This window comes from Neopsephotus bourkii, unplaced genomic scaffold (assembly GCF_033783945.1).
Source record: "Neopsephotus bourkii isolate Nb327-2 ecotype Australia unplaced genomic scaffold, CSIRO-AGI_Nbou_v1 NB_1761, whole genome shotgun sequence".
Classification (NCBI taxonomy): domain Eukaryota; kingdom Metazoa; phylum Chordata; class Aves; order Psittaciformes; family Psittacidae; genus Neopsephotus; species Neopsephotus bourkii.
In genome coordinates, this window is record NW_026902235.1 from 1016797 (window position 1) to 1035656 (window position 18860).

The window sequence follows — 18860 nt, forward strand, 5'->3', positions numbered from 1 at the left end:
TGTGTGATGAGGGGTTAGGCTTGTCTGTTTATCAGTGTTTCTCCTGAGGTTCCTCTTCCAGCTCCGTCTTTTGCTCCAAGTTAGGTTCATGTGGTAAGGTTTCCATGAGATAACATGTAGTAGCTTATCAAACCCAAGGTGGTCTGTAGGTATCTGAGTGCGGGACATGGAAACCTCAGGGCAGGAGAGGAAAACTGGTCTGCTTTTCCATAACCTTTTGGTGGATGGATTTTAAACCATGCTGAATGGAGTAGCTGGCATTCAGTTTAATTCACCTCCTCAAACATACAAGTGCAGGGGTATAAGTTTGATGAGCTCAGTGTGGGACTGGGATATATGCAGATGAATCTCTTCTGTTTCCATTTCAGGGATTTGGGCTGAAGAAAAAATAAGCTTCATTATGGCAAAAAGTAAAAACAGGAGGCACTGGGTAAGGTGAGCAGGTAGCAGGGACACTGCCTGCAGCACCCTGTGTGCTGCACTTGATCCATAGCCACTGTCAGCTTGGGTCTCTTGCTGCAGCTACAGACTAAGGAATGAGAGATCTGATGTGTTAGAAACTTTCGGGCAGATTCTGTGCTACATCCAGGCAGTAAAGAGCTCCTGTTGAGTCTGCTTTTGCTGTTGTGTTCCAGGGTTAGGAACTCTGTTTCTGTTTTTTGGGCAAAGACAATGCTTCTTTCGTGCCTTTCTGTCCTCTATTCATAAGGGTGCAAGGTTAGATACAAGGCTCACGTGGTTGGTGCTTAGTGAGAGTTCCCACCTAGGCAGGGTGATCATAGAATCCCAGCCTGGTTTGTGTTGGAAGGGACCTTAAAGCTCCTCCAGTTCCAACCCCTGCCACAGGCAGGGACCCCTTCCACTGGAGCAGCTTGCTCCAAGCCCCTGTGTCCAACCTGGCTATGTTTGGTCTCCTAACTAGATTTTATTATGGCAGTCCAGTATCTTTCACTGTAAAGGGAACTCTGATGCAGAAAACATACCAAGTAGTTACCATTTTTTTCTCTTTGTTTCAGTCCATGTGTGGCTTTACTGTAGCTCCCTCACCTCTCTGTGTGTGCATGTCATGTACCAGCTCCATATACATGTACCTGCTCCTTTGTGAATCATGCTGTCTGCTGTGAAGTAACTGAGTTTTGCTAGTCTGCTGTCAGTTGTTCTTGGTGCTGCTCAGGAACAGAAAAGATAAGATGTCCTAACAAGTACCCCAGCTCGAGATGTGTGTGATCAGTCCACTCCTGTGGAGTAGTGCTTCAGTAGCAGTGGGAGTGCTTACTCACTGATCTTTAGTCTGAAAGGAATGAGAAATAAGCCATTCCTGAGCAGTTATCAGGTGTCTGTGGGAGCCATTTCCTGGCAGTCAGGGTGTTTGCGGTTAGCCCTGGCAGAACCTTCTCAGAGTTTTCCAGTGTGGGACAGGCATGGAATGACGTGGTGTCTCCATTATTAGCGACTTCCAAGCATCACTCGAAAGACTGAGTGTGAAGATCAAAAGATGTTTCAATTCTTTGTGCTCTTTGCAACAGGGAAAAGGGAACATTTGAAATATCAAACTGGTCTCTTGTTTTCAAGAGCATCACGCTGTACATACAGTACATTTCTGACCTTATGTAAAATCATGGGGGAACAGTGAGCACATGCATGTGTGAGAGACTGGGAGGTGCAGAACAGCAGGAAGAGCTCATCCTCTGAGCAGTGTGAACGTTTCCTGAGTCATAAGAGACCTGGGAGAAGGGGGAGGTTGGGAGGGTGGTTCAAACAAGTGCTTCAATGGTTCCTTCCATCCCTCTGCTCTCTTAGGGAAGGGAATTGGACTGGGGAGCAGGATTAGTTGGCATCCTACTAACTCAATCCATCTGCTCCTCGGACAGTGCTGCCCTTGAGTGGCATTCCATCTGGATGGGTTAAAAGGCTGACCAGCCCTGTGCTTTGTCAGGTTGGCACTGATGTGGTGTGACTGGGCAGCAGAGTGTGTGTGTACAGTGATGTATGAACTTCTGCATTAGCACCTGTGTAAGTGTTGAAGTTGCACTGGGACGTTGGGCCTGTGTGTACAGATTCCTGTTTCAGGGAAGTTCTTGACTAACACTTGTGTCTTCCCCTCCAGGATAATGCGGTCGCAGCCAAGTGTGGTTCTCGGTGTGGCCCACACTGTGGTGAAGAGGATGTCCCCATTTGTTAGGCAGATGGACTTTGCCCTGGACTGGATGGAGGTTGAGGCTGGGCGAGCTGTTTACAGGTGAGGTGTGGACAGAATCGTATCTTATCTGTTGAATATTTCAGATGTCATAGTTCAGGAGCTCTGCTTCCTTGATGATATATAGCAGAAGAAACTCCCTGGACTGAATTTATTGACTGTTCATCAGGTTTTTCTGTTTGCCTGTTTTGAGATGATTTTCTTTCTGCAGTATCCTTCAATACTGCTTCAGTCCCTTATCTCCAGATGTAATTAAAATTCCTTCATACTGTTCCTTCTCCTTATGAGCCTCAGCAAGCTTTTAAAGTGACTTAAACTGAGAGGCGCTGGCACAGGGTGCCCAGAGGAGCTGTGGCTGCCCCACCCCTGGCAGTGCTCAAGGCCAGGTTGGACACAGGGGCTTGGAGCAAGCTGCTCCAGTGGAAGGGGTCCCTGCCCGTGGCAGGGGTTGGAGCTGGAGGAGCTTTAAGGTCCCTTCTAACACAAACCAGGCTGGGATTAAGAGATAGACGGTCATATGTTCTGGTGGTGGCTTCTGTACTGTTAAGGGCACGAACATCTTTTGCTCAAATAGTTTTTCAGCCTTTCCAAATTAAACAACAAAACTCAAAGGTAATCCAGTTAGACTTACTCAAAATAAATTGAAAATAGGCACTGCATGCTATGTTTAAGGGGCAAAAGTTATCCTTGGGAAAACTTAATTTATGGATTTTGTACTAGGATGCATTTGAGCAATTATATAGATGCTGCAGTGGTGAGAGAGTAAAGGTCGAATTTAATGCATATAGAATCTATAGTTTTCATTTTTGTAACTACACCTGCAGCACCAATACTAAAGAAAGTTTTGTATTACTTTGTGCATTAAAGCATAGAACCCAGCCTGGTTTGTGTTGGAAGGGACCTTAAAGCTCACACAGTCCCAACCCCTGCCACGGGCAGGGACCCCTTCCACTGGAGCAGCTTGCTCCAAGCCCCTGTGTCCAACCTGGCCTTGAACACTGCCAGGGATGGGGCAGCCACAGCTTCTCTGGGCACCCTGTGCCAGCGCCTCAGCACCCTCACAGGGAAGAGCTTCTGCCTAAGAGCTCATCTCAGTCTCTTCAATATTAAGGCCATTCCCTCTTATCCTGTCACCTCTTAACAGGTACCTGCTTGGTTTCTTGTTTGCTTGTTATGTTCAACTGTTAACTAAATAGGAGCAAATGTGTTCCTACGTCCTCGAAGCCAGGCAGGGAAAGCTGAGCAGCTTTTGAAGACTCTTGATGCATTTGCTGAGCAGAGCTGCTTCACTGATCCTTGTTCCTGGTTTTTCTGTCTGCAGGCAGGGAGACAAGTCAGACTGCACGTACATTGTGTTGAACGGTCGCCTTCGCTCAGTCATTCGGGTGGATGATGGCAAAAAGCACCTGACGGGTGAATATGGCCGAGGAGACCTCATTGGGGTGGTAAGAGCGCGTTTCTGAATGAATTGTTTGCCTGAGAAAGACACTAAAACCAGCAAAATCTTGCTCTGATCAGCTGTTAATCTTAGTGAAGGGCTTTGACATGCTGGAAAGATGGAAAATCCCTTCTACTTGGAAACTTTATAACTGATACATGAATGAGATTATTAGGCTTGATTTAAAAAGAAAGTAAACAAATAAAAAGCTACAGTCCGACCAGAAAGCCCTGCCCGGTGCTCTTCTGTGGTATGGGTTATTCTTTTTTCACATTGGGAAGAGCACCGCCTGGGGGAATAGTTCAAGAATTACAGGAATGTGCACTAAATGGTGGTTTGAATAAATTCAGCTTCAAGGAAAGATTCATTCTGGCTGGGGTGGCCTGGAAGTGTCTAGTCCAGCCTCTCAGAGGTAACTTCAGAGCTGCATCAGGTTGTCCAGGGATTGTGTAGTTATTAGAAGTTACTAAAGCAACTTTTGATTTCCAGGTTGTACCATTTATCCATGTTCAATTTCTCTATGTTCATTTCTTGTTTCTCAGGCCTAGTTCACAACTGGAGTAGTGTCCTGCATCATCAGTATGCATGGCTTGTTTGATTTAAGTTTAACATTGGAGGGTTTCTGAAGGTCTGATATTGTTGTTCAGGCCTTTTCTGCTTTCTAAGCTGAAAACTAAATAATTCATGTCTAACTGTTATAGCCAGAATGAGCCTGCCTCTGAATAAAGGAAAGACAATAGCTGGTATTCATCCTATGGGAAGGAATTATTGTTTATATAGATCAAGAGGAAGAGGAAGGAGCTGTATGAAGCTGTTTCCCTCTAGAGAGCTGAAATCAAGGTTGTGTTGAATGCAAAAGATGATGGGTTTCGAAAGGGGTGTGATCCAGCAGTTGAGCATTACCTGTAGAAGAGGTTCTCCCCTGCTTCCGTGCTTGTCACCTGTGAGGCCTGGCTCTCTCTGTCCCTGGAGTAGGAGCACAATGCCAGCAACGTGAGACCTCCTGGTGTCTCCTGGTGACCCACAGACCAGGATCTGTGTTGTACAGGGTTTGTGGCAGAGATCCCATGTGCTATGAGAGACCGGAGCTGACCTGACATAGAATCCCAGGATGGTTTGGGTTGGAAGGGACCTTAAAGCTCCTCCAGTTCCAAGCCCTGCCACAGGCAGGGACCCCTTCCACTGGAGCAGCTTGCTCCAAGCCCCTGTGTCCAACCTGGCCTTGAACACTGCCAGGGATGGGGCAGCCACAGCTTAAGGAGAACTTCTCAAGATCAGTGTTACTTCTGGCTGAGGAGTTCTGTGGGCTTGGGATGTCCTTGGAGAAGCAGGGCTGTTCTTGAGTTTGCTGGAACAGTCACAGATTTAGTTTGTTCCTTTCTGGGCTATCTCTTCAGGTACCTCATAAAAGGTAAAATGACATGGCTTGGCAGGAACAAAAGCTGAGATCTTTTGTGACTAATCCTGCTGGTATGAGGCCTTTCAGTTTGCGAGTAAGAGTTTGTCAGTTTTGTCACATACAAGCAGTTTCCTGCTCTTTTCCCTGCTTCCTTTCACCACTGATGGTTTGCAGCTTCACTCTTGAGCTTCTGGAGTTTTGCAGAGCTCCTGCATTAAAACAACAGAGCTGCTGTACCTTCTGAAAACAGTTCTGACTGACTGTGGAGTGCAGGCTCTGAACTCTACCTCCCTGTACAAGCACTTGAGCAGGTTTTCACAGTGTTTCATGCTGGCTGAGCTGTTGGGTGCACAAAAATGCAGGTTGTTTAGGTGGATGGACTGGGATGTGTTGGCTGTGACAATGCCATGTTTACTGGTGAGTCCCTGAGCATGGGTACAGAAACACCCATAGAGTTGATGTTTGAAGCATAAGTCACTTTTCTGGATCCGTATTTGGACAGGGGCTTTGGCCAAGGGCCTGTAGGGACAGGCCAAGGGGAATGGCTTGAACCTGCCCAAGGGGAGACTGAGCTGAGCTCTTAGGCAGAAGCTCTTCCCTGTGAGGGTGCTGAGGCGCTGGCACAGGGTGCCCAGAGAAGCTGTGGCTGCCCCATCCCTGGCAGTGCTCAAGGCCAGGTTGGACACAGGGGCTTGGAGCAAGCTGCTCCAGTGGAAGGGGTCCCTGCCCGTGGCAGGGGGTGGAGCTGGAGGAGCTTTAAGGTCCCTTCCAACACAAACCATTCCATGTTATGACATGAATCACTTTGAAGACCTTTTTGACTCCGTGGACGTCATCGACTCCTTCCTGCCCACAGCTCCCAGGCCCACTGACTCACGCTGGCGTTTGTTGAACGAATCCTGATGCTCTGGCTGTCTTTTGGAAACATGGGGGAGGATTTGTGAGGAGTGCCAGGATGAACGTGGCCGTGCTTTGCGGAGGGCATTGCTAAAATGACATTTTTCCTTTTATAAAGATTTGTTTGTCCCCTTCTGCACGATTTGTTACAGCCTTTAAAAGCCTGCTGCAGGGTTGGGGTTTTTCCCCTGAAATTGAAGCAACTGGATGGTTCAAGGTGCTTGCAGGGTATGAAATGAGCAGTTGGTAGTTGGTGTTATGCTCACCTGGTGGCATGTTCCTCACTGGAGCCCCTCCAAGACCCCCCGTGGGCCCTAAAAAGATCCATGAGTCTGTAGTCGATGTATTTTTGTTTACTGCCTTGACTTCAGAGCTTCAGAACTGCCATGTGTCAGATGCAGGAGATGAGTCTCTGCCATGTCTGCTTGCAGAAGAAAAGCATGAAAGACTGAAGGATTTCAGACAAGATGTTAATTTTCAAGCATGTGCGTGTGCTCCCAAGGCTAAACTTGTGGCTCAAACTGTTTTGTTCCTTGTACTGACTCAATGGCATCTGTTTCGGAGGTCTGTCAGTTCAGGGGGATAAGAACAGATCAGAAACTGAAGTTTTCCTTCAAGTGGGGACTTGAAGAGCTGATGAGGACACTTATCTCAGGGGAAAATGATCCCAGCTCCGTAAAAGCCTTTGTGGAGGGATGCTGCCCACTGCTTGCTGCTGCTGTCCCTCTCCATGGGCAACTTCGGTTACAGTATCTGGTCAGATCAAGTCAAAATTTGATTGAAAGCCTTCCAGGTAGTTTTTAAAGGACAGGGAGGAATCTCTTAGATACACTTCACAGAATTTGACCCCTCTGGGCTGGAATCTTTTATTTGTTGGTGCTGTTGCTACAGAAGCACTTGTGGAAAGATGTTGATGTGTTAATTTCATTAATCATTATGTGAGCTAAAGGGTGACTCACAAGTGCTGTGCCCAGGTGTTCCCAGAGGAAACTGGAAAAGCCCACTGTGTGTCCCTGGAGTGGAAGGGATTCTCTTCACTGAGTTATTGATTTAAAATGACTGTATTAATGGTTAGTTGGTTTGGGGTTTGTTTTTGGTTTGTTTTCTTTTTTTCCCTCGATGCTGCTGCTTTGGTTCTGATCTTGGTTAACTGCTCCAAACTGTAGGTTTTACTTGTTAGCTTGATCTCATTAACATAGAATCATACAATTGTAGAATAGTTAGGGCTGGAAAGGACCTTAAGATCATCAAGTTCCAACCCCCCTGCCATGGACAGGGACACCTCGCTCTAAACCATATTACCCAAGGTCTCGTCCAGCCTGGCCTTGAACACTGACAGGGATGGAGCATTCACAACCTCCTTGGGCAACCCATTCCAGTGCCTCACCACCCTTACAGGAAAGAATTTCCTCCTTATATCCAATCTAAACTTCCCCTGTTTAAGTATGAACCCATTACTCCTTGTCCTACCACTACAGTCCCTAATGAAGAGTCCCTCCCCAGCATCCCTATAGGCCCCCTTCAGATACTGGAAGGCTGCTATGAGGTCTCCACGCAGCCTTCTCTTCTCCAGGCTGAACAGCCCCAACTTTCTCAGCCTGTCTTCATATGGGAGGTGCTCCAGTCCCCTGATCATCCTCGTGGCCTCCTCTGGACTTGTTCCAGCAGTTCCATGTCCTTTTTATGTTGAGTACACCAGAACTGCACACAATGCTCCAGGTGAGGTCTCACGAGAGCAGAGTAAAGGGGCAGGATCACCTCCTTCGACCTGCTGGTCACACTCCTTTTGATGCAGCCCAGGATACGGTTGGTTTCTGGGCTGCAAGCGCACACTGAAGCCGGCTCATGTTCATTTTCTCATCGACCAGCACCCCCAAGTCCTTCTCCTTGGGCTGCTCTGAATCTCTTCTCTGCCCAGCCTGTAGCTGTGCCTGGGATTGCTCCGACCCAGGTGTAGGACCTTGCACTTGCCATGGTTAAACTTCATGAGGTTGGCATCAGCCCACCTCACCAGCGTGTCAAGGTCCCTCTGGATGGCATTCCTTCCCTCCAGCGGATCAACCGAACCACACAGCTTGGTGTCATCGGCAAACTTGCTGAGGGCGCACTCAATCCCACTGTCCATGGCAGCGACAAAGATGTTGAACAAGACCGGTCCCAACACCGCTCCCTGAGGGACACCACTCGTTACTGGTCTCCAGCCGGACACTGAGCCATTGACCACAACTCTTTGTGTGTGGCCATCCAGCCAGTTCTTTATCCACCGAGGGGTCCATCCATCAAATTGATGTCTCTCCAATTTAGAGACAAGGATGTCGTGTGGGACAGTGTCGAACGCTTTACACAAGTCCAGGTAGATGACATCAACTGCTCTACACATTGTTTCTTTGTTACCATAGGATCCCAGCCTGGTTTGGGTTGGAAGGGAGCTTAAAGCTCCTCCAGCTCCAACCCATGCCACGGGCAGGGACCCCTTCCACTGGAGCAGCTTGCTCCAAGCCCCTGTGTCCAACCTGGCCTTGAACACTGCCAGGGATGGGGCAGCCACAGCTTCTCTGGGCACCCTGTGCCAGCGCCTCAGCACCCTCACAGGGAAGAGCTTCTGCCTAAGAGCTCAGCTCAGTCTCCCCTCGGGCAGGTTCAAGCCATTCCCCTTGCCCTGTTCCTGCAGGCCCTTGTCCAAAGCCCCTCTCCAGCTTTCCTGCAGCCCCTTTAGGCACTGGAGCTGCTCTAAGGCCTCCCCTTCAGGAGCCTTCTCTTCTCCAGGCTGATCCAGCTCAGCTCTCTCAGTCCATTGATAAGCATGTGGATACCAACAAACAGGCCCAGGCTGTGACATTTAGTGCTTTCCTAGCACCACTGATGAGGCTGGAGCAATTCTTCAGTATTTTTTCACCACCTGCAGAACAAGTTGTCCCAGAGGAATGACAGGATCCCCACTCCATGCATCTGTTGCCATGGGTGTTCTTTGCTTTTTGCATTGTTGGCAGGACACTCGTGGGTGAGGACGGGGGAAGAAAATCCAACCAAGCTCTTGCAGAATAATTTCCTGAAGGATAAGTTATTTGTATACTGCCTGCTCCCCTCCAGCGTCTGAAGGTGACAGAACCTTCTATGCAGTTGGCTTTTTATGCAAGTCAACACCTTGTCTCAGTTGGGTTCCTCTAGAATGGCAGCAGTGTTGGGAAGATGACTCAGTGCCAGCAGTTCTTAGGGGCCTTGGTGACAGCTGTTGTGCTTAGAGTATTTTTAAAGCTGTCTCTTATGTAGTTTATAGCCAGACTTTCTGGTGGGTACCTGCTTCTTACCACTTGTCTGCAGTGCCTTAACCACAAACCTGCCAGCTCTCAAAGCACCCTATGGAGCAGGCAAGCTGCAGCGACATCGTGGTTCATATAACCCCATGCAATGCTCCGGGCTTGGGGAAGAGTGGCTGGAAAGCTGCTCATGGAAAAGCACCTGAGGGTGCTGATTGATTGAGCTGAACACGAGCAGCTTGTGTCCAGGCAGCCAAGAAAGCCAGCAGTATCCTGGTCTGTATCAGCAATGGTCTGCCCAGCAGGACTGGGGCAGTGATCAACCCCCTGTCCTGGGCACTGATGAGGCTGCACCTCAAATCCTGTGTTCAGTTCTGAGTCCCTCACTGCAAGAGAGACACTGAGGGGCTGGAGTGGGGCCTGAGAAGGGCAGTGGAGCTGGTGCAGGGCCTGGAGCACAAGTGTGATGGGGAAGGGCTGAGGGACCTGGGGGGTTCAGTCTGGAGAAGAGAAGGCTTAGGGGGGACCTGGTGGCTGCCTACAAGTGCCTTATGGGAGGATGGAGCCAGGAGGGGCTGGGCTCTGCTCCCAAGGAACAAGGGATGGGACAAGAGGAACTGGCCTCAAGCTGCACCAGGGCAGGTTTAGATGGAGCTGAGGAACAATTCCTGCCCCAGAGGGTGCTCAGGCATTGGAACAGGCTGCCCAGGGCAGGGCTGCAGGCACCGTCCCTGCAAGTGTTCACACAGCGTGGAGACGAGGCCTCAGTGCCATGGGTTAGTGGTGGCCTTGGCAGTGCTGGGAACGGTTGGACTGGGTGAGCTTAAAGGGCTTTTCCAACCTGATTCTGTGATTCTGTACAAGATCTTTTCTTATTCTCTTTAACAACCAGAATTCCCCTTCTTAATAGTAGGACTATATCCAGTTGTTCTGGGGTAGCAGTATAGCAAAGCAAGTGCAGAAAGGCGTTTGTGCACTAAGATTTTATGTTAAGGCAGGGCAGCATGAGTGATAGATTGGAGAACCCTCCTGTGTCAGTGCTGCAGCACAGCAGCTCTGCTGTGGAAGAAATCACACTTCACATCCTCGAAATAATAGATATTTTAATTGTTTTAGAGGTTAAGCTGTTCATCTCATTAGTACAGTTAAATGTGCATGGCCTTTATGCCTCTCAAAAGTTGAACACCGAGCAGAATCTGTAAATGGTTTATCATTTCCTCAGGGGCTTGGAGCATTGTGCTTTTGAAATGTAACACTAACAGAAATCTTTAATTGCTGAGTAATCCTCAAAGGAAACACCCGTATCAGGATTACACTTGTCAGGCTTTTGTTCTTTGTCATTGTTAATGTTATCTACACCTCCCTCCTCTGATGGGTGCTGCTGTGCAAAACAAGGGTGCTACTGCTGGGTGAGGGCCACTCTGCAGCCTGCTTTTCTGGGTCATCTTTAAGCGTGTGAATGGGTTTTGGCCAATTATTTGACTGTGATTTTTTTTTTTTTCCAAAAAAGGCTACTTCATTTGCTAAAGCTTTAGGTTACTAAAGGATATGTTTTGGGTTAATTTAGGTTGATGGTGCCTCGGGCACAACTCTGTGTGCAGCCTCTATCTGGAAACTGGAGGCGGCTGATGTCCAAGACATGGTTGGAGAAGGAGGTGTTCTCTTTCCATCTTTTCCACCATCTGTCTTCATAATGCTTTACTAAAAAATATTATTTTCCTAGCAGGGTCTTAGGTGTGAAATTATGTTTAAGAAAACAAAGACAAAACCCAAACAAACAAAACCCTAAACCCAACCAACCCAAACCCAGAGCACACAGCAGCAACCCCCCCATATCTACCGGTTCAAGGGAAACAGGGGAAGCTCTGGGGAATGAGTTCTCATTGCACAGATGAGTTAAGGTCAGGCTGAAGTGAGAAGCTCACTGTCCTGACTTCCAAACCTCTCCTGAGGGTGGATTTGCCTGAATTCAAGGCACTGGTCTGAACCACCTGAACCTTTCTTTCCTACAGGCACCTTCACTTACGGTGTGACCTGTGGGTTCTATTTTTTCCCACTCTCATCTTTACAATAATATATTATTTTATCCACAACAGCTTACGTTTTGTCTTCATTTTCCTCAAGTTCTAAACAGCTGATGAAAGAAAGAGACCATTCACAACTGAAAGTTCTTGTGGGACAGGTTAGTGGTCTCTGTGCTGGCTGGGAAAACCACAGGCACACCTTTGACAGGCTCTGGTCTTACATTATCTGGCATTAGTGTTAGTGGGTAAGTCATTTGGCTTTGTAGCTATCACAGATAAAACTGCCAAGAGCTTTATCTCCTTAGCCAAATTCTTTTGAGTATGAGGATTTTTGATGACAGATAGTGATAAGGTGGTGACCTGCTGGGTTTCTGATAGGTGATTACACACATTCAACTGTCATTCCTTAAGCTGTTTAATGTCTCCCTCCTGCTGGACTCCCTTTGTGATGATACCACTGCTAGTGTCCAGCAATGATACAACTTCTGATCCCACCTCAGGACAATCTTCCACCTCCCTTGCCTCCTGCTGCTTTCTCCCTTCCACTCTGGGAGATGCTGCATGGGTCTCAGCTGGCAGGTGAGTGGCCAGGGTTAACACTGCATTCACATGTCCCTTTGCAGCTACATGGCTCAGCTGATCATGAAAATTTAAGTTAAGATAAAGCTTCTTTCTTCCCCCCACTCCTCTCTCATGACATTCCTCTACAAATACACATCATTTTTAACAGCAAGCATCCAAGTCCAGCAGAAGCCACAGAAAGCATTTACAGGGGAAGACGCAGCAGTGGAGGATGAGAGAGATGTTGCTGAAGTTCCAGCTGGCTTTAGTATTCTTGTGTGTGAAGCTGAGTTAAAGGCAATCAGATCTCATCTTGGTTGGAAGGTCATAGTGTTCTTTATCTCTTCATCCACTGCTGAAATTAAGGTGTAATTTCACCATCAGAGGAGCCTGCTGCCTCCCTGTCAGTGGGGTTGCACTTAGAGAGACTCTTCAAACCTGGGTAAATCTGTTGGAGTTGTTGGGTGTTTTGTGTGTGTGTGCGCTTCAGAGAGCTTTGGGGGTGTTTTGTGGTATTTTGACTGTAATGTTGGATTAGGCAAGCAAAATGTGCATGCATGAGGGTGTTGAGGCGCTGGCACAGGGTGCCCAGAGAAGCTGTGGCTGCCCCAACCCTGGCAGTGTTCAAGGCCAGGTTGGACACAGGGGCTTGGAGCAAACTGCTCCAGTGGAAGGGGTCCCTGCCCGTGGCAGGGGTTGGAGCTGGAGGAGCTTTAAGGTCCCTTCCAACCCAAACCAGGCTGGGATTCTATGTAAGTACCCATCTTTTCTATGGCCACACATATATAAGGAGTGAAACTTGAATACATGAAATAGGACTGCTACTGGTTTCTGCCCCATCTATAACCTTCCCCTTTTCTGTCCCTTAATGATGTTCACTGGTGCCACAGGGCTGTCACTGCAGTGCTACAAAATGCAGGCTGAGACCTTTGGGGAGAACCTGTAGCATGATTCCACTGCCTTCATTACACAAGGTAGCAAGCTCAGCTTATTTAATTTCTACATGCATTTTGTATATGCACTTACAGACATACATCATAATGCTTACATGTATGAGTGTGTGTATATGTATGTATTTTATGTAACTACTTTATATTTTTTTATATATTTTTTTATATATTTTTTTATATATATATAGGGAGAAAGGGAGGTTTGAATTCTTCTCCCTGCACTGCGAAAGCGCAGGATGTCCTCAGTCACAGGGTTAACTTGGCACATGAAAGATTGCAGAAGGTGGTTGTTAGAACAACTTTCAAGAGTACATGGTGTACTGCATTCATCCCTGGCACTGCTCCCACAAATAGCATCGATTTGCAGCTTGTCTGGTTGCTCTACCCACTCATTCATTGCTTCCAGCAATGTCTCCTCCTTTGTCCTTTTCTGATACAAACAAGTTAATGTTTCGGATCCTTCCAAACTGATGGCTTCAGGAAGCACCTCTACAGTAGCATTCTCTGCTGCTTCAGGTGCAAATGAGCTGAAGAAGGGTAGCTTGCTTAAACTGGAAAAAGAATGTTGTGTGTAGTGTTCGGTTGCCCTTCATGCAACTTTGATCATGTTCCATTGCTGTGTCCAGTTGCAGCAGCAGCATCTCCTGCTCTTGTAGCAAAGACACTCTGAAAATCCATGTGCATGTGTCTGTTGTGCCTCTGCTTTTCCAGTGCTCCTGTTGGCCACTTGGATACAGGGGTGCTATCTGGTACCTGTACAACTCACTGGTTGCCCATCCCTTCCCTTGAGCCTCCTAAACTATCAGCAGATGTCAGTGTTGATACTTCTTCTTGTGCCTTCATGGGTGCATCTAGCTTCCATGCACAGTGTGTTTCATCCTGGTTCCTTGTGTATCCTGCACTTTTAGTTAAGTGTGATGCTGCTTCTGTTGAAGCACTGCAGGATGTGTCCTGACCGATCTCCTGTGTGGGAAGGTGCATGTCTAGTGGATGCTGGGTCCTGCCAGAGCCTCCTGTGTGACCATGAAAACCTGATACCTACGAACACCAAGCTAACTGTGGTGGTGGCTTTTGTGAACGAGGATTTGGAAGGTGAAGAGTTTAAGCTATATCATTTAATAATCCTTGGGATGCTGTTCTGCTTCCCAGGCTCATAAGTGGTGCTTGCCTTTCTTCCTTTGCGGTCAGAGGTGGTCCCTTGTACTGCATCATAGCTGGGGTTTGGCAGGGCAAGGGCTGACACACAGGGCACCCTCAACGTGGAGAAGCTACTGTGCTTTGGGAGCTGGTATCAAGGAGAAGACTGATATGAAAGAAGGAAATACAGTGTATGAGATAATAAAAGATTCTCAGGTGGAATTCTGGCCATAATGGAGAGAAATTTCAAGCAGTGTATTACAAACTGGATGGGAAGGGAATGCCTGGAAAGAGTCACAAGAACATATATGCATGTATATATATCTATATACCTGAAGGTGGTGAATGGCCCTGTGACCATGAACACAGTCCTGTTGACTTGCATTGCTAATTCAGACTGGACCTGTCTTCTCTTGTACCAGCCATACTTCAAAACCCACTTGAAAAGAAATGAACAACACAAGAAACTATTTTAAAATCGTATTAATTTTACTGTTTGCTGACTATTAGGAAAGTCACCCAATGACTTGTTAAAGTGAGGCTGGATTTGTATGGAGGAGCAAGGTTCTGTTGCCAGCATTTAGATCAATGTAGAGCAGCTCCAGTTCTGGTCAGGTCCTCTATGCAGTCTCAGAGCTGCTTGAGGCTAAGCATGAAAATAGCTGTGCTTATTGCACTGGGGCTGTGCACACACTTAAAGTTAAGCAGATATTCAGAGTGGTTTGTTGGCTGTAGCTCAAAAAGGAGTTGGGAGTAATTAGACCCACTTCCAGAAGACGACACTTGCTGGTTTTTACTTTCCAAGTGTGTAATTTGGAAAGCTGTAAGAAGAACTGTCAGGAAGGGCTGTTGAAAATGAAGTCAGAAGAGGTCATGAGAATATAAATTGCTTTTTCTCCTCCTTTTAAAACATTTATAATAACATTTTTTCTTTGTAAAGAGCTTGTAAGCTGGCGTTGTGAATCACGTGCATTGTGCACAATGGAGGCATTGTATGTGGTTTTGTCACTATTTAATATGGAACTAAGAGAAGATAGGAGAAACTGAGCTGTCAGAATTAACAGAAGCCATAAAAAGAGCACAGGTCCATAGCTGGTTGGGCTTGTGGTTTTCTTCCCTTTTTGTTAGTGTTAGGACCAACAGAGCTGCAGCAGTGCTTGAGGGACAATCACCCATGGTAACATCTGCTATCGAGGACAAGAACCATGGAGTGTGTAACACTGGACTGACACGTGCTCCTTGATGCAAAATACGGCATTTGAGGCATGGCTTCATTCAGCTCTTGGGGGAAATGGAGCTAAAGGCAACAATGGACAGACAGATTCTTGAGGGTGTTGATGTTTGCTGTAATCGAGGAGCTCAGGGGGAGACCTTGGAGCCAGGGGAGCAATGAACAGAATGCACAGTGTGTTTGCATGGCTGATAAAATATGATGTAGCAGTTGGATTTCAGAGTGGAAATAGCACTGTGAAGTGAGTTGGATGAGTTTATAACAGGCAGGAAGAACGAACAGCACTGGGTTATAAGATGGCAAAGAGAAGAGCAGCCAGTCCAGCCAGAGCAGAAGAGGCGATGGGCTTGTGTGGATCCAGGAAAGCTGGAGGATTGTTGGAGAGGAAGAGCAAGGCTATGGGAGAATTAAAAAATAAAAGAGAAGACCAGAAATGGGCAGTGAGGCAGAATCTGTTCAGAGGCTTGTTACTAAGGAGAAGGAATGGATGTTACAGGAGATGAACCACAGATGTGCTGTTGCCTCAAGCAAAATATATCCCATTGACTTGGATTTGAAAAGAGGTGGGAAAGATGGATTCCATGGATTCCTCCTTGCACTCGAGCAAATGCTGTAGCTGTGTTCATGCTGGTGTGGGTAAAGGATGATATTGGGGGTCTGGGGAGGAGCTCAGAAGAGACCCTTGGGTGATTATATAGACAAATATTTACTCCCCCTCCCCCATAGGGTTGAGTAGGATTTAGAAGATAATAATACCATTTCTTGACACATCTGTGTGTTGGTATTGTGATGGAGGTGTCTTTGGGTGCTTTGCTGCAGCTCTGCTGGGTGATCAAAATGTTACATTTCTTTTTTATGACTGAGGAGATAATCCTACAGGGTTGATGTGATTGCAGGTGGGTTTTAGTCATGTTCAAGGTCAAGCTTCATCTCACTGTCTTGTGCTGTTTCAAGCCTGTAAACCAAGAAAACTTGAGAGAGGAGCCCAGGGATCTGAATGTGGCTTAAGACTGGAATAGTTTCAAGTACGCATTTGCCTGAAACTTCATTTTTCTAAGCAAGAAAAAAAATCCTCTGAGTAGATGACATCTGAAATGGTTTATTAAGAACAAATACAAAGAAAAATGTCACTTGCAGGGAGAGCTATGACTCAGTGTTAGAATGTGGTTTTGATCTCCAGAAAAGGTGAGAAGAGGCAAACACATATTTGGCAGATTCTTATGTGCAGAAAATCTAAAACCAGTGCAAAGAAGATTATAACCATGGGGTGTGAAGAGGGGAGAGGTGGAGTGAAGGTGGAGGATAATCCTACGGATAGTCCACATGTTGAGTGAGAGCCCTTTCACTTCCAGGGAAGCGGATGTATTTTATTAACAGTTTGGGATTATAAAAATGGAGATTGGGAACTAAGATGATGATATTGAAGGGGAAAGCAAAATTTTCCTGTCTTGGTGTGCAGTGTCTGGGACGTGGGTATTTTCCATTCTAGAACACTGGGATGTATTCAAATGCAAATACCAATGCTGATGGCAAAACTCAGCTGGTACCTGCGAGTAAGAGTGGCACAAGATCCGTGATTTGTGATCAGTTGGGAATTACAGTCAACAAATTCCCTACAGTTGAGGAGGTCCATAACATGAGTGGTGTTGCAAATACCATTTGCTCCAAAGATCTGAAGGGTTCCTTGTGAAGGTTTGGAAAGGTCTCCATCCCCCTGTGCTCTGCCTGGGGAGCCCTTTGACAAGACAAGGTCAGAGTCTGGAGGGCAAAAATCCCAAGGATTTGGTTTAATGTTAGAATTTAATTCCCTTTTTTGCAAATCTCATCTTTTCTGAAAGACTTGAGCACAGTTCATGTTATGTACTCGTATATCACAGGAGGAGTGGAAAGGGATCTGAGACAGTTTGAGTGTTTGTCTTCTTTTAACAAATGAAACTCAATCAGGTGGTGACTGGCTGAGAGGAAAGGTGTTATTTTAATGATTGAGCCTCTCCACCTGCTTGCAGGATAGGGAAGGTACAGTACAGAGCAAAAAACTGGAATAAAAAGATGGAAGTAGGGGAGAGAGAAACCAGATGGTGTTGCACGACCATTGTGGAACCTAAGAGGGATTTGTTTCTCCATGAATTTATGTACCAAGATGCCATGAGGTTTTTTTCCCCTTCTATCTGAACGAGGCCTACAGGGATAGTGGAGAGGGACTCTTCATCAAGGAGTGTAGGGATAGTAAAAGGGGTGGTGGGCTTAAACAGTGGAAGTTCAGGTTAGGTAAAAGGAAGAAGCTCTTCCCTGTGAGGGTGCTGAGGCGCTGGCACAGGGTGCCCAGAGAAGCTGTGGCTGCCCCATCCCTGGCAGTGTTCAAGGCCAGGTTGGACACAGGGGCTTGGAGCAAGCTGCTCCAGTGGAAGGGGTCCCTGCCCGTGGCAGGGGTTGGAGCTGGATGGGCTTTAAGGTCCCTTCCAACCCAAACCAGGCTGGGCCTCTATGATACCATGATTATTTTCGTTAGTTTAAAATGCATAACAAAAACTTTTATTCTTACTAAATGTAATAAAACCTTCCTGGCATGCGAACAGAAACACAGGCAAGGCCTTGCAAAACGGAGTTACTTTAAATGCACTTGTGTGGTTTTCCCTGCACAGGACTTGGTGTTGGTGGAACTCCCCTGCAGTAGCGGAGTTAATATTAGCAGGGTGAGCTCAGCTGTCTGGGCTGATGATGCGTGTTGGAGATCAACATGTTCTGGCTGTCTGAGTGGTTTTGCATGTGCAGTGTTCTGACAATGTGGAAGACCCTTGTTGGAAGTGGGGTCATGGAGCTGTGTATTTTAAATTCATTTTCTTGTACAGCGGGCAGAGGGATGTGCCAGGGCACCTGGCACAGCTCAGCCATTGGTCAGGGGATCATGTACACACTGCATTAACTCTGTGTGTGCCTGAGCTCCATGTTCTGTAACAAAAGCACTGCTGGTGCTGGAATTTGATAGAATCCTGGCCTGGTTTGTGTTGGAAGGGACGTTAAAGCTCCTCCTGTTCCAATCCCTGACACAGGCAGGGACACCTTCCACTGGAGCAGCTTGCTCCAAGCCCCTGTGTCCAACCTGGCCTTGAACACTGCCACGGATGGGGCAGCCACAGCTTCTCTGGGCACCCTGTGCCAGCGCCTCAGCACCTTCACAGGGAAGAGCTTCTGCCTAAGAGCTCATCTCAGTCTCCCCTCTGGCAGGTTCAAGTCATCCCCCTTGGCCTGTCCCTACAGCTCTCTCTTGTAATACTGTGTCTGGCCGTGTGTGTTCTATTTCTGTGAAAAACTTAACTGTCCACCAGCAGAGCAGATATTCTAATACTTTGCTGCAGGTGGATGTGCCTCGGGAAGCTCCCTCTGCAGCCCCCTTGGAGAAAAACAGCATTTAGTTTTGAATGTGTGTGAGCAGCAAGTATGACAGTCTGGATCTTGGGATTTGTTCAATTTCTTCATCCTGACACGTGATTCTTGCAGCGTGTTGTGGATTCTCTTTAATATTTTGCTTGTGTACTCTTTCAGGTAGAGGCATTAACCAACCAACCCAGAGCCACCACAGTACATGCCGTCAGAGATTCTGAATTGGCCAAACTCCCTGAGGGAGCACTGGTGTCAATCAAGCGCAAATTCCCCCAGGTAAGGAAATGAAAACTCAGTTCTGTCTGCCTCAAATGATGTCTGAGGAGCTGAAACTCTCCATTAGCACCAAGTTTTTTGAGGGTTTTATATGTTGAAGCATACTGAGAAA

General features: G+C 47.1%; 1 protein-coding gene across 1 annotated transcript in view; it reads left to right on the plus strand.

Moving 5' to 3' along the window:
• Positions 1–18860, plus strand: part of PNPLA7 (patatin like phospholipase domain containing 7) — a 124638-nt gene that overhangs the window by 33908 nt on the left and 71870 nt on the right. Inside the window, exons 18-20 of the mRNA XM_061377964.1 lie at positions 2108–2239; positions 3519–3642; positions 18635–18748. Coding sequence (XP_061233948.1) covers positions 2108–2239; positions 3519–3642; positions 18635–18748 — 370 coding nt within the window. The remainder of the gene's footprint in view (positions 1–2107; positions 2240–3518; positions 3643–18634; positions 18749–18860) is intronic.